The sequence below is a fragment of the Denticeps clupeoides genome, chromosome 4, assembly GCF_900700375.1.
Source record: "Denticeps clupeoides chromosome 4, fDenClu1.1, whole genome shotgun sequence".
Taxonomy (NCBI): Eukaryota; Metazoa; Chordata; class Actinopteri; order Clupeiformes; family Denticipitidae; genus Denticeps; species Denticeps clupeoides.
In genome coordinates, this window is record NC_041710.1 from 4,663,542 (window position 1) to 4,677,370 (window position 13,829).

General features: G+C 43.1%; 1 protein-coding gene across 3 annotated transcripts in view; it reads right to left on the reverse strand.

Annotated features, from left to right (window-relative positions):
- The window catches only part of pde1cb (phosphodiesterase 1C, calmodulin-dependent b), a 67,921-nt gene that overhangs the window by 39,943 nt on the left and 14,149 nt on the right, over positions 1-13,829 (reverse strand). Inside the window, exons 1-2 of one of the 3 annotated variants that reach the window (XM_028976010.1) lie at positions 4,104-4,944; positions 1,823-1,849 (exon numbers count right to left, since the gene is read on the reverse strand). The exons of the other annotated variants lie outside the window; for them this stretch is intronic. Coding sequence (XP_028831843.1) covers positions 1,823-1,849; positions 4,104-4,204 — 128 coding nt within the window. The 5' untranslated portion in view covers positions 4,205-4,944. Of the gene's footprint in view, positions 1-1,822; positions 1,850-4,103; positions 4,945-13,829 lie in introns of those variants that run through there. 3 annotated transcript variants of the gene reach the window in all.

Consider the following 13,829-nt stretch of genomic DNA (forward strand, 5'->3'; position numbering starts at 1 on the left):
AGCAGAGATTTTACTATGTCTGGTTCTGGTAAAGTTAAGCGACATTAGGAGAGGGAAAAAAACGACACTGTTTTAGGACCTTTTTTTCTTGCAGATATTTGTTTATTGTACTCTACTGGATGTGGTACATGATCCACAGGTTACACTTGTACAAACAGCAAGTGCAGCACAAAAAACAACAAGAAATGACATCAATGTGCCATAAAGTGATAACGTGAAGTGATTGTAACTTGTGATACACAGCAGCAAAGCACACGTTGCAGACAGTGAAATTTTTCCTCTGCATTTAACCCATCAGCCTGAAAGAGCAGTAAGCAGCCATGACAGGAGCCAGGGGAGCAGTGTGTGCGGACGGTGCTTTGCTCAGTGGCACCTCAGTGGCACCTTGGGATTCGAACCGGCAACCTTCTGATTACGGGGCCGCTTCCTTAACCGCTATGCCACCACTGGCCCCTGCTTGTCTGTGTGTGAGGGCTTTCAACCTTTCAATCACAGTGGTTTAAAGTCACATCCTGGCTTTTGTATTTGTTCCTCCGAGAGGAAATATTTACCGCCTGCGTCTCCACTGTGTAATTGCCTTTAAATGCCTGCTTTCTCCAATGGACAGTGGCTGCTGGAGGATGTTTAACATCCACACACTTGCCACCTGCATTCACTAAGAGCCTGTTAGTACTGTTAGTACTTATAGAAGAGCCATAAATTAGAGGTAGAAAGAACTGCATTCTGGGTAACCGGAGATCAATTAAATGTTAATGGCAGGATCACCTTCATGCTGTGATGAAACCTTTCTGTTCTGATGATGTATGACAATGATAGATATCACCTTATATGACCTTCAACCCAGACAGCATCTCTTCTTCTCTCCCTAGTTTGCAAGCGCAGCTTCTCCGTGTCTAACCCCCTAACGATTGACATTCATTATCTTCATTACCGTGGAAACAATGTGATCTGGAGAGCGCCGTAGTGTCTGCAGGTGTCTCGGCTCCGGGAAACGGGGAGCCTTTTGCTGAGCCGGAGGGCGGAGACGTAGGTGGAGAAGAAGCCCGTTGTTGGTGGCATTGAGAAAGCATCTGGAGCCCCAACAAGTGCTTCAGCATTGTGTGTGTGTGTGTGTGTAGTTGGTAGAGAGGAGTTCAAGTGTACTCACTGCACACAAACTCGACACGAAACAGCATGCTTGTGTGTCCATGTGCATCTGTGTGTAACTGTCCTGTTGTGTTCATAATGATATAGTTCCAGAATTTCTTTCAGCCAATTAATCCTGGCATAATTAGCCTACATAGGATCAGCTGTCCGTCACATCTATAAGCAGCACGGGAAGTCTTCCCACCCTCTGCTATCTGAGCGAAATCTCGTCACCGTCCTCCCGCAGCGCACCGCTTCAATTAAGCCAAATCACACAACACACAACAATAAGAGTTCTTTTTTTTTTCCCAGCATCCCCTTCTCTGTGTTTCATTTGCTTGCGTGTTCTCTAAAAGATTACGCTGGACATGCAAGGAGGACCAATTTAATTTGTCCTGTCAGATTACACTTTCATTTGATGGCTCCATGGAACCTTCAGAAGAAACAATACTCTAATGTGGGGGCAGAGTGTATCCCCCCATCTCCATAACAAATGAGAGTAAAGTCCGATCGATGCGTTGATATTTCACTCCTTTCTCTTCTGTGTTTTTAACCTTCATCAATTTCAGACTGAAAAATGTGTAATAAATGTGGCTGATGTCGTACCAGATGTTTTATGAACAGATTTGAACAATAGTCTGAATGCAGAACGAAGGATGAAAGGATCACGAAGGTCGTCCCAACTCCTGAGGCTTACCTCTGTGATGTCTTCTTATATTTCCTCCTGTGTAAAAAAAAAAAAAAAAAAGAGAATGCTGTGTCAGGGAATTTATGCTTCTTTTTATTCAGACGGTTTGTTCAAAAGCTTGTGCAATTCACACTCACATACACATTTGTTTAAATGTCTTTGTGGGAACCCAGAATAATAAACTGTATTTGTGTAACCAAAAGCAATATTGTGTCCACTTCAGGATTATTTTATTTAAAACCTTTGTCTTATTATTTGAGGACATTTGGTCCCCAATATGATGACAAGAGGGGAACTCAGAAGGATACATTAAGGTTCCTGAAAGGTTTTACCAATTGCTGCTGTTGCATCCATTCTGCACTGGAATTTAACGTCTTGCATGATTCTGTTTTTATTGGGATGCACATTGGCAACCCCAAAAGCCTGCACCTACGAATTAACTACGAAATAGCTACGAATCTGTGAAAACATATTAAAAACTCTGTACAAAGAGTGGTGTGGACTCGCCAGAGGGACAGCCTCGCTCTCATTCCAGCACTCTCTGCAGTCACGAGACCCCGTCTCACAGATCCGGAGCTTTATTTTTACTGCCTCGCTTCATTTGCGCTCCTGCCAATGGATGTAATCACAATTAAGCCTGCCAATAAACTCATATGACTGATGCCTCTCGGTTTACCATGTCAACGGTGCCCAGGAGAAGAATATGAGGGCTGCGTTCATGCTGCTTTAGAGAAATTGTCCAGTTTTATTACTGAAATGCAGACATAAATTAGTTGTTATTGGGGGAGCTAATAGACTAAAAAGCTTTAGGTCCATTACGACAAATATTTGCAAAATAACTAATCCCTAAAGTCTATTAGAACCACAAGAACAGCCCGGCAATTAGTCAACAAGAAAAAAAATATGTATCACAGCGATTCATCAATAAGAACAATCTGCATAGAACTATTAGCAAAATAATAAATGGCTGCAGTTCATCTCCCTCTCCCTCTCTCTCTCTCTCTCTCTCGCTCAGAGGAGCCGTTCTGGGGGGAAAAACTCACTAATCTCTGATGTCCACAGTGACATACATGACCACACACATACACACACACACACACACACACACCCGTGCCCTGAACAGCTGTGGTGAGGAATGGCGTGTGCTTTTTGCAAGATTAAATCCTGAAGCTTGCACACACAGAGAACTGCTGCAGTTCTGCGTGCGAGCAGAGAAAAGAACAGAGTGGAGCACCGGAAAAGGGACGCTGACCGCTTCAGATGGGCGTAGAACGGAGGGGAAATTACCGGGCCAAGGAGCGCTTTGGGTCCACTTGTCCCTTCAGATCAAAGGTCTTCAGCCTTTATTTTTCTTTTTTTGCATAACCAACCAGCTTCCAGACATTACGGATGCAGATAAATCTAACTCACCATAACACAGAATCAATGGGACTCCTGATCTCCCGAAGATCTCCTGAGACATTTCTGTTTTTTGCTCACTTCAGCTCAGGCTTAATTTGTCAAAGATTAAAGATTAAAACAAATGTGGGAACGAGGCTCAGAAGGGGACTGAAGGGGCGATGATCTGGCCTTTTATATTTGTTTCAAATTAAAACACTCTGCAGACTCTGCAGGCTAAATGCTGTAGATAGAAGGGGGCATGGATGCGAAATGTGTCTCCCCCCCCACTGTAATTACCACGGCAAATCAGGGGAAATCATGACTCCAGCAGAGGGAAAGAGGCTGCAGGACGCAGATCTTGAGCTTTGCGACATCCAGTGCCTTACTGACATTGCAAACAAAAATCCTCTTGGCTTTAAAACCTGACATCTGTCTGAACACTGACAAAATCTACAACGTGTTATGGATGCTGTTCTCCGCATTAGGCAAAATTCTACACCCACTCGTAATGCTACAATTAAAACACCGCGCTACAGAAATTCCCAGACGGCGTACATGTGCCACAGCAAGCGTGACTGGAGACGTCCCTCTCGTCACCTTTTCATTCAAGAGCGGCACATCTGAGGCTGCGTCTCCCCCAGAGTCACTTAAGGCAAAAATATATCTAAAAAAACCAACCAACCAACCATCTTCTTCAAATGTCAAAGTTATTACGAGTCCCTGAACAAAAGTAAAGTCTTCCGTCCTCTTGATTTTCCACGTTTTCCAGCTGAAGCACTGGCAGATTCTGCAACTTCTTTCTTAATTCTTTCCATTTCTTTCATGCACAAACACAAAAACACCACACACACACACACACACACACACACACACACACACATTCACACACATTGGAGTTAAGGATACTCACAGTCCTCTCAGCCGCAGCCAGATCTTCTCAATCTGCTCGGGCTGCAGGTACTTCAGAGAGGTGCTCTCAAACTCCTCGATCTCTTTGGTTGGGGACTCCATTGCCGCGTATTCTTTCCCCCAACTTAATCCCGGGGCGGAGGGGCTGGGAAAGAGAGCCGGGCTGCCCTCTCAGCGCTGCTGCAGGCAGTGGACGACAGCCGTCATCCTCCTCTCCCCACGTCCCCTGCGCTCCCTCTCTATCTCCCCCCCCCACTCGCGCACTTGTTGTCGCCGCTGCGGCTCAGGCGAGCGCGGCCAGTGTGCCCTGCGCGCCCCGGTCCGGGCTCAGTGCCATGCTTCCCCAGGAATACCGCAGGAAAGAAGCTGGGATTAACATGGACTACTGATGTCCACAGAGAGAGAGAGAGAGAAGGGAGGGAGAAAAGGAGAAGAGGGGAGAGGGAGGGATGAGAGAAAGAGAGAGAGTGAGAGAGAGAGCCAACAGCAGGAGTGACTGGGAGTGGTGTGATCAATAATGACAAAATGGGCTCTCTTTATTCATCACGAGGAGGAGGGTGGGGGCATGAATAATTACCAGATGAGAGAAGAATAAGAAGCGAGAGAAAGAAAGAGGTGGGACAAGTGATGAAGTAGATAATAAGTGAGAATCTAAGGAAAACTTTTCTTCATGCTAGCCTCTCCCCCGCTCATGTCTTTTACATATTTTTATACATATTATTTAAGACATCGCAGGAAGGTCGTGTATGTTGAAACACTGGAGTGAAATGGACATGCTCTACAGTAATGTCAGCCATTAAAAGTGCAGTATGTCTTGAACTCCAACACAATGAGGTAACAATGATTTGATAAAATAATCCAAATAAGGAAGCGTTTAGGAATCACTGCTAAACACTATTTAACCGTCCATAATCTGGAATAATATATTAGGCCACTAGAAGGCATCGCAGCATGGACAGTTTTGCAAAACTTGCACATTGGATAACTGATGGCTTTGCCAAGAGCAAGGAACTGGATCTCTCCAAGATTCTTGATTGCAGCAGACAAAACAAGAATGGTCTCTCTTTTTAAAATTTAATTCACTCTTAGGTAAACAGAACAGGGTCAATGTGACATAAATGGTCTTTTTTCATTTTATGGAATGCAAAATACTGTATGGGTAAATTTTGGGTATGCATTTTGTATAAAAAGTTTGCTATTAATTATATCTGAACATTATTTTTCAGGTATAAACATTGTTTAATTTATACAGTCTAAATGTACTAAAATATAATACCATGCAGAATCATTTACCCAGTATAACATTCACCTTAAGGGCACATGCATGGGCAGCATAAGTTCATGAAAATACTTTTTTTTTTGTATATTTGTATTTTTATTGTTGGCGTACACACGTACCCATACACACCGCATGTTCATCCTTATTGTCATTACTTGCAAACAATGTGAAATAAATGTGCAAAAATTCTAATGTGCAATAACATATAACCCACACACACTATATATGTAATACATACTGTATATAAAACCATACTCAAATATTTATTCTTCCCACATGTATATAGTGCTGTCACTTCACTTTGTAATTCCTGGCCCTTATTATATTGTATTTTTGTTTCTTTGTATTTTCTTGCTATATTTACTACATTCATGTCTGCACTGAAGGAGACATGAATGAGACATCTTAATTTCTTTGTACATGCGTATAGTGACAATAAAAGGCATTCTATTCTATTCTATAATTTATTGTTATGCTAATGAATTTACTATCATATTCAGACATGTTTCTGTTATGATGAATTTCATAGTATATTACATTTTGTGAAAAGTAATATTATAGTTATAGTTTCACCCAGTGGCCTAGCGGTTAAGGAAGCGGCCCCGTAATCAGAAGGTTGCCGGTTCGAATCCCGATCCGCCAAGGTGCCACTGAGCAAAGCACCGTCCCCACACACTGCTCCCCGGGCGCCTGTCATGGCTGCCCACTGCTCAATCAGGGTGATGGGTTAAATGCAGAGGACAAATTTCACTGTGTGCATCGTGTGCTGTGCTGCTGTGTATCACATGTGACAATCACTTCAAAGAAAAAAATATATATATTTCATAGCAGACCCAAAGAAAATCCAACTGGGCAGTGAAGTCCACCTTCCAATATAAATTGTTTGCAATTAGACCTCGCTGCAGGGCCTTCTTAGCATAGGAGTCTGGCTAGGCTGAAATGTGATTTACTTTCTTCTAAATCATCTGTCTTTCTGCAGATTTTTCATCCAGACCACAGGGCCACCATGTCATGGGACAGGCAGGCAGCAGTTTTAATTCCCTGGTATTGGATTCCCTGGTCACGCTGACCTTATTTTTACCCTTTTTGTTTCAGTTTCTCATTCAAGAAATAGACAGGGGTAAAACATGTTGTATGGTAGAATGTTGATCATATAAAAAATCTATTTCTACTAATGGAAGGGATTATGAATAAGTAAAAAATCTATTCACAGAATCATTTAACTGGATTTCTGATCCTTAAACATTTTGGAGATGACACTGTGCATAAACTCATCTGTCTCTGGGCAGCATTCAAAGGTGCCATGTATTATGCCTCTTTTCAAAAAAGGTCTTGATGCATATCTGTGCCTGCTTACTGTGCATTCTACACTATACCCCTCATTCTCACCCGCTACCAAACAGCCCTGCTTAAACATGTTAACATTGCTAACTCATGATCGCTAAAGAGCAGTATTCGAGCTGAGGGGGGATGAGGTAAAACAGTAAAATGATCCCCCTTCCCTCCATTCCTTCTCTTGTGCTATTTTGTCAATGAATGCATAGGTCTATTGAGTAAAATTTTGTGAGCCAGTGTCTTTTGTTACTCACTCCTGCCATACATTGTAATTCTCATTCTAAATTACAACACAACCACCAATGAAAACGTACCTTAGGATTCCTCACATTTTCGTTTCATTCAGCGTACTTTCTGAGGGAATTTGGATTTAAAAAGGCAAAAAGTAACATTTTGGGTGAGTCAGAAATATCAGGTCACACTTTCTATAATTTATATTTACAGCATTTATCAGACGCCCTTATCCAGAGCAACTTACAATCAGTGCTTACAGGGACAGTCCCCCCCTGGAGCAACTCAGGGTTAAGTGTCTTGCTCAGGGACACAATGGTAGTAAGTGGGGTTTGAACCTGGGTCTTCTGGTTCATAGTCGAGTGTGTTACAAACTAGGCTACTACCACCCTTCATAAGTCACCCTATAAGCCTCCCATTATGCCACCCAAGGTGTAATCTGTGGACACCACAGCTAATGATGTTTTTTTGGAGGCAATCTTACGATAAGGTGACATTCGAGGCAGGTAAGTAAATAAACGTTGCATTAACATTAACATCATTAGTCATATTAAGGAGGAATCAGACAGTCTACTGTAGTAGAGACACTTTGACAGAAGACATGAGAGTAGGCTACAATCAGAGAGCAGTTTAGAAAATTCTAAACCCGACTGCTTTGGCCGATCATCTGACACATAACATTCACACCATGCATGTTGTTTTGCGATAGTAGAAAATATGAATTATGTTTTTGCTTCCACAGTCTCCAACCATGTGCACTATCATCAGCACAAAATTTGTCTGATAAATGATAAAAGTCACCACCCCCCTTGATTTATATTTACAACTCGACTTCTGAGTTCTGTAACTCGAGTTCAGTAACTCTGGACGCAGAGGAATAGGAAGAAACACTCAGACTCATTCACTCGCATATTATAACTTGAAATCTAATATGTTACCTATTAAATTATATATTGCATTCTTTATTAGCCCACAAATCTCTTTTTTTTGCGGTACATCGCTTTCAGGGCACCAGTACCCTATGCCTTTCCAGTCAGACTGTGGACGTGAGCGGTAAGTTTTTTCCTTGTGTCAGCATTAAATGCGATGCATGGGGCTCTCACTGCCAATATCCAGGACCAGAGTAACTAAACATCTTCACTGATAATGATTTTCCTCCTCAGTTATGATTGCTGGCTCTGTTAACTGTCCTTGCTGGCAAAAAAAATGAAAGTCTCTTCATTCAGAGCTGGTTGCATCTGACGTCTAGTCATATTTGCCATCTCTACTCCAAAAATATGAAATCTAGCACTTCTTTAAGGAAGCATTGTGACGACATGGCACTTTTAGATTACAGCCCTTTCGCATCGTTATTCTTATTCCAATTAAAAAAAACTCTTCCAGACACCTGGTGCGCACAGTAATTATGTTGGTAATTAGCACCTCCCCAGGTAAATCTGGACCACAGTCTGCAGTGTTAACATAATTGTTTAGGTTGGTATGGGTTCGGAATTTAATATTGCCCCTCTGCTTTCCATTGCCAGTCAGTGCCAGTAATATGTGTGTTCATTAGAGTTGTGTAAGGGTCAAACACATCGTGAAAATGGGCATCGTGGGATTTCAAGGTGCCACACAATTATAAATAATGTGTAGAGTTCAGTCTCTAGATTCTCTTCTCTAGGCCGCACACTGTGGGGCTGTGCAGTTAAGTGGAGCGTTCCCAATATCACTGGGGCAAGGGGAGCATTTGCCTTTAACTAGTTCCCATGCGCTCATGCATTAACTCGTGATCACGGAGCAAAAGCCTGCCTGAATGCTGGAGAACACCCTTTTTAACACTGGATAGTGGGGGTTTGGAGCACATTAACAGGGCCGAGTTCCAGCGTGGCTCAAACGCACCGCTGTGCAGGACCCTGTGTGTGAGTCAGCATCTGGGGGCTTTCAATTACCTGATGCAGGATAGAGGGATAATGCCAGAGCGCCCTCTCAAAGGCCGGCCCCTGCTACCCAGCTTTCATCTATGGAGATGGTCCCCACTGTGGGGATGAGTTGGTTTTTTCGAGCGCCACTCCAGCCCTGAACCCTTCAAAGCCTCTCCCCTTGCCCTCTTCAATCCCCCTTTTAAGATGTGTTGGTCACGTGGGTCTGTGTGTGTGAGAGGGATTGTGTTTGCGTGGTGCCACACATGGAGCCGAGGCCATTGGAGGCTCTACGAATCACTGTGGAGATGGCATGTGCATAACATTCGGAAGCATGCATTGCACTTATCTCCTTCTGCTCCAGTCGGTCTTCCCAATGCCCTGACTTTCCATGTCTAAGAACTTTAAAGAGGGCTGGACTACGGACTCACTTTTGAGAATAAGCGGGCAGAAACGTTTGACTCGACATCAGTGCTGAATTGGTGAGAACTGTGCAGATCTACTGTCCCTCCGTGCCATGAAATGTTCCTGCACTGACGTACGTCAAAGCCTTTCTGTCTGCGACATCAAATTTACAACCTCAGAAATAGCAACAGATGAATTGTGGCTGTTATTAGAGACGTGCAGAGTCTGCTCACTCCAGGAGTCTCAGACAAGACATCAGCCCAATGATGTATGACCAGGGCAGCCATTATCGAAGAATATGTGCTGTCGGAGTGACGGCTCATTAATTTGGTGGTATGATGCGAATAATTCATGAATTATTTGCATGTTTAGAATACACGAGTCTTTCTGGCTCTTTGTTATCCCAGTTCTATCAAAGCTACTAATTGGGACATTTTTTAAAATGTGTTGGAAGAACACTCAAGGACGGTCATGGTTTGGTGACAGTGATCAAAGTGGACAAAATGGCTACACTAAGTGCTCTAATTTTAAAAAGCAGTTCCAAAAGTAACCCATATTGGTACATTGTGGGGTTTTTACTATCTTCAAATGTTCTCCAAACACCCTTTGTGTTAACACAGCCTTGAAAATGAGCCTCTTCTTTTATAACGATGCATTTCCAAACTAGAACACGTCCTATCACACGGTCACCACCTCAAGGCCATCGTTATATATTTACACAGCTTTTTCTACCCGGAAAGAAGAAATGGAATTTTCTTGAACCGTTGACCTACGCCTGTGGCATGTGAGAACATCAGCAACACACGGCACAGAAAAGAAGAATTAGGAAAGCCATTCCAAAGAAAGAAGTTCATTACAGATGAACTAGAATGAATTGATTTGTTGTCAGAAAATCATCGATTCAGTGCCAAAGATTGGTAAAGCCATCCACCCGCTCTTCAGACCCAACAGGGTCTTTCAAGGACTTGTAGGAAAAACTAAAGCCACTAATTCATCCAATATTGAAATATGGCGTTATAAAAAACAGCACTAGTTCAGTTTGCCTGGATAACAGTGAGAGGTTAAGCAAGTGTCATGAAGTCCCCATTGTGAGTACACGCAACAGGTCATGGAACCATATCATGCTCCCCTATGCTCTTTATGCTAATTGTGCCTTCTTGCAATTCAAATTGCAGCTCTGACAAAATGGCCTCTAATTGCTTATCAGGCACAATGGCATTTTAATAAATAGGTTACATTTTAATAACATGCACACAACCACCAGATCACGAGGTCCGTCACAATGATGAATGGCTCCTCACTTATTCATGGAATTCCTCTGAACCAAAAGGCCTGTTGCGACCTCATTAGCACGAGCCCAACGAGGGAACAGGAGGATGAAAGTCACATGTGTGACCTCATCGGACCTGAGGCAGGCCAGAGGAATCCGATCAGCACCCCGCTACAGACGATGATAGCACTTTTGGAAAGGCGGCATTAATTGTGGGTGTGTGTGACGGAATATAAGGGCCACCAATTTCTGAAATACATCGTTGATGTACATAAAAAGAGAGCATTCATTAACTTAAGAGTTAATCACAACATGTCATCCGATTAATCGGGAGATAAATCACTTTTTTTTGTGTGAGTGTGTGTGTGTGCATTAATTTAAATGTGTATGTGTGACTTTCACCCTGCCACATTTAACCTCCCTGCCGTCTCCATAAAATAATCAGTCATTAGACAGCTAATGAGCATTAACAATTGCACTGCTCTGCACACGTATGCGGAGAAAGCGCCGGGTGCACATTGGTCTCATCGCACATCATTCATTAGCCGCCTGTACGTAAAAGAGCCCCGTGAGCTTGAATGAGCATTTAGGAAGAATGTATGATAGCAGTTTGCTAATGAATGCATTAACGCGCTCCTCTAAGGACGTCACACTGGCAGCTAATGCAGGGAGGCTGGGCCGCATACAGTCCAAAACATCAATAACAGCTTTCAATTTGAGCCAACAAGTCTCCGCTGGCTTTCATGGGATAAATATTTAATGCTGTAATAATCAAATACTGCACCCAAGCACAAATGTCCAAGCCTGTGGGTAATATATGCTAAAAGACAGCCTCACTTAATGATTTGTAATAAACTGGTCCCCACTGAATTATTAGTCATAGATGGCAAAGGTGGAACATGCATAATGGGAGCGTACAGGTACATGGAATAAAAATAAGGACGAATATTCTCGCTCTAGAAATTTTTGACACAGACATTAGTGTCCTTATTCAGTCTTTGGGGTGGCATTATTTAATGTTTTTTAATGAAATTGTTTTTATATTGTCAGCACAATGTCCTTTTTATACTGTTATAAGTGTATCTCATGTTGTTTGTCTTCTATTCTATTCTACTTTCATCACCTGTCCCCTTTTGCATGATGTAATCCTTCAATGATGGACAGTTAGTGCCTTCTCTGGATTTGTTATCAAATGTCCTGAGATTTAAGACTTTCAGTAGCAAGGTATTTTAATACGTATGACTTGGTTTCAGGTGATAATAATGCCAGGATTTTTGTGTAATATGAATAATTATTCCTTCCCCGGTTCTTTTTACCCACTACTGGCCAGTTCTAAATAAACCTTGTTCTAAATAAACCTTGATGTTGTCTGTGTGTATGTGTGTGTGTGTTCATGCAATGATGGATTAGTTCTCAGTCCAGGGGTTGTGGCTGCCTTGCAATCCCACTGGGACAAGCTCCAGCTTTCCTGTGAACCTGACCTGGATCAGCAGGTTTATAAAATGGATGGATGGAGGGACATCGGAAAGAAACAATCTCTCACGCAAAGAAAAAACGCAAGTGAACTTTTAAGAACTGAGATGTTCATCATTATTATTCAGTATATAATGTAAAATGTAATGTAATGTAAAAATGTACCTGACATGTATTTTGAACGTTCTTTCATTTACATTTAAGGCATTTGGCAGGCGCCCTTATCCAGAGCGACTTACAACGTGCTTTCAAGTTACCATCTTTCAAAGGGAAAAACCCCGTCCACTGGCCATGGCTGGATTTTACCAGTTCAAGTGCAAACGTTCATTCACTTAACCTCAAAATCAGGTTTGCGTTAACCCTAAAAGACCTTTGATGAACAAGGTTAGTCTAGATTTTCTAAATGTTGCTATAGCCCCTAGAATGTGTCCCTTGCCTCCTCAGACCCCTCTTCATCGCTAATTAATGCACCAATGGGCTCTTGTGCTGGGGAAGGAGCACCACTTCCTTTAAAATGTGAGTCTCTTTGGTTAATCTCTGTATTTCTTTCTGTCCATTTGGCAAACCCGCCCAGTTGGCTCCAGTCAGCTGGAAAATTACTTTTCCCCTCATCACTTTTCGCAGGAAATCGAGCCGTGCACTCGGGGTCACTGGCGTGTGGAGTGTGAAGGAAGTGGGGTTGCCGCAGTCGAGGGACTTTGTGATATCAGAGACCAATCATCTATAGAAAAAAAATGTAAGGCGTGGCGAGGACACCGCGGAAGCACAGAGGGACGAGGGTGTCTTGTACCAGTTCACGCCCCTGCCGAGCAAAAACCGGGCTGCTAAATCACCGTCAGGAAAGGGAAAGGAATGGTAGTCATATTGGCGAAACAGAAATGGTGCGTGCCACCAGCCGGAGTAATGACCTACATAAAAGGCTGCCACCCTGGGAGGTTAGCAGATGTGACAGGATTACAGGATTGTTGACAGGGAGGAGAAGAAATGAAAAGTACTTTTTTTTTTTCTTTTTTGCATGTGCGTTGAAAATGACGTGTGGCTGGGGGATACGAACGGGGAAACAAGGAAAACAATCCCCACGCCTCCACTGATGGACTCTACAGACCTTCATTTAACAGGAGACAAAGCGAGGTGGCACGTCGTTTCCTCCTGCCTTTTGTAATGCTAAACCTTCACTATTAGAACTGAATGAGCATCAGAGCGCTTCCATCCATTCATCTCGTCCCTCCAAATGACGCTGCATGGTCCATCCACCCAGCCTGAAGCTGCTTACATGTTGGCTTGCAGACAGAGTCTTTAGAAACAGCTGCGGTTCATGGATGTGTGTGTGTGTGTGTGTGTGTGTGTGTGTGTGTGTGTGAGTATGGACAGATGGATGGGTGTGTGGGCGAGTGGGTGGGCAAGATTTTTCCACATGAGATAAAAAAAACATACGCCATGCGTCTACAGAGCAACAGATTCCAATTTAAACGACATTTCGCCATGGCTTCTACATAATAAGCACAGTAGCTGAAGGCTAGCCTGACTCCATGTTGCACTTCCCTCCTTTATTCAACCTCTTGACGTTTCGCGGGACTCTCGTGTGAACTTCGGAGGGACGGGTGTATGTAGGCTGCATACTGTAGGATGACACCTACTGAACAGCGTAGAAGAACAGAATGTCATCAGCATGCACTGGTGGTAAACATCACCAGCGTGCGTAAACAGAGCATGATGAATTCATCTCTGGCAATCGTTCTGTTTGTGTCTTCGTCGCTACCCCACATACTGGTTTTCCTGCGTTTAACACGCCATTTCATGCGCCATTTTCACTGTCCTTGTTAATCCTTAGTCGTA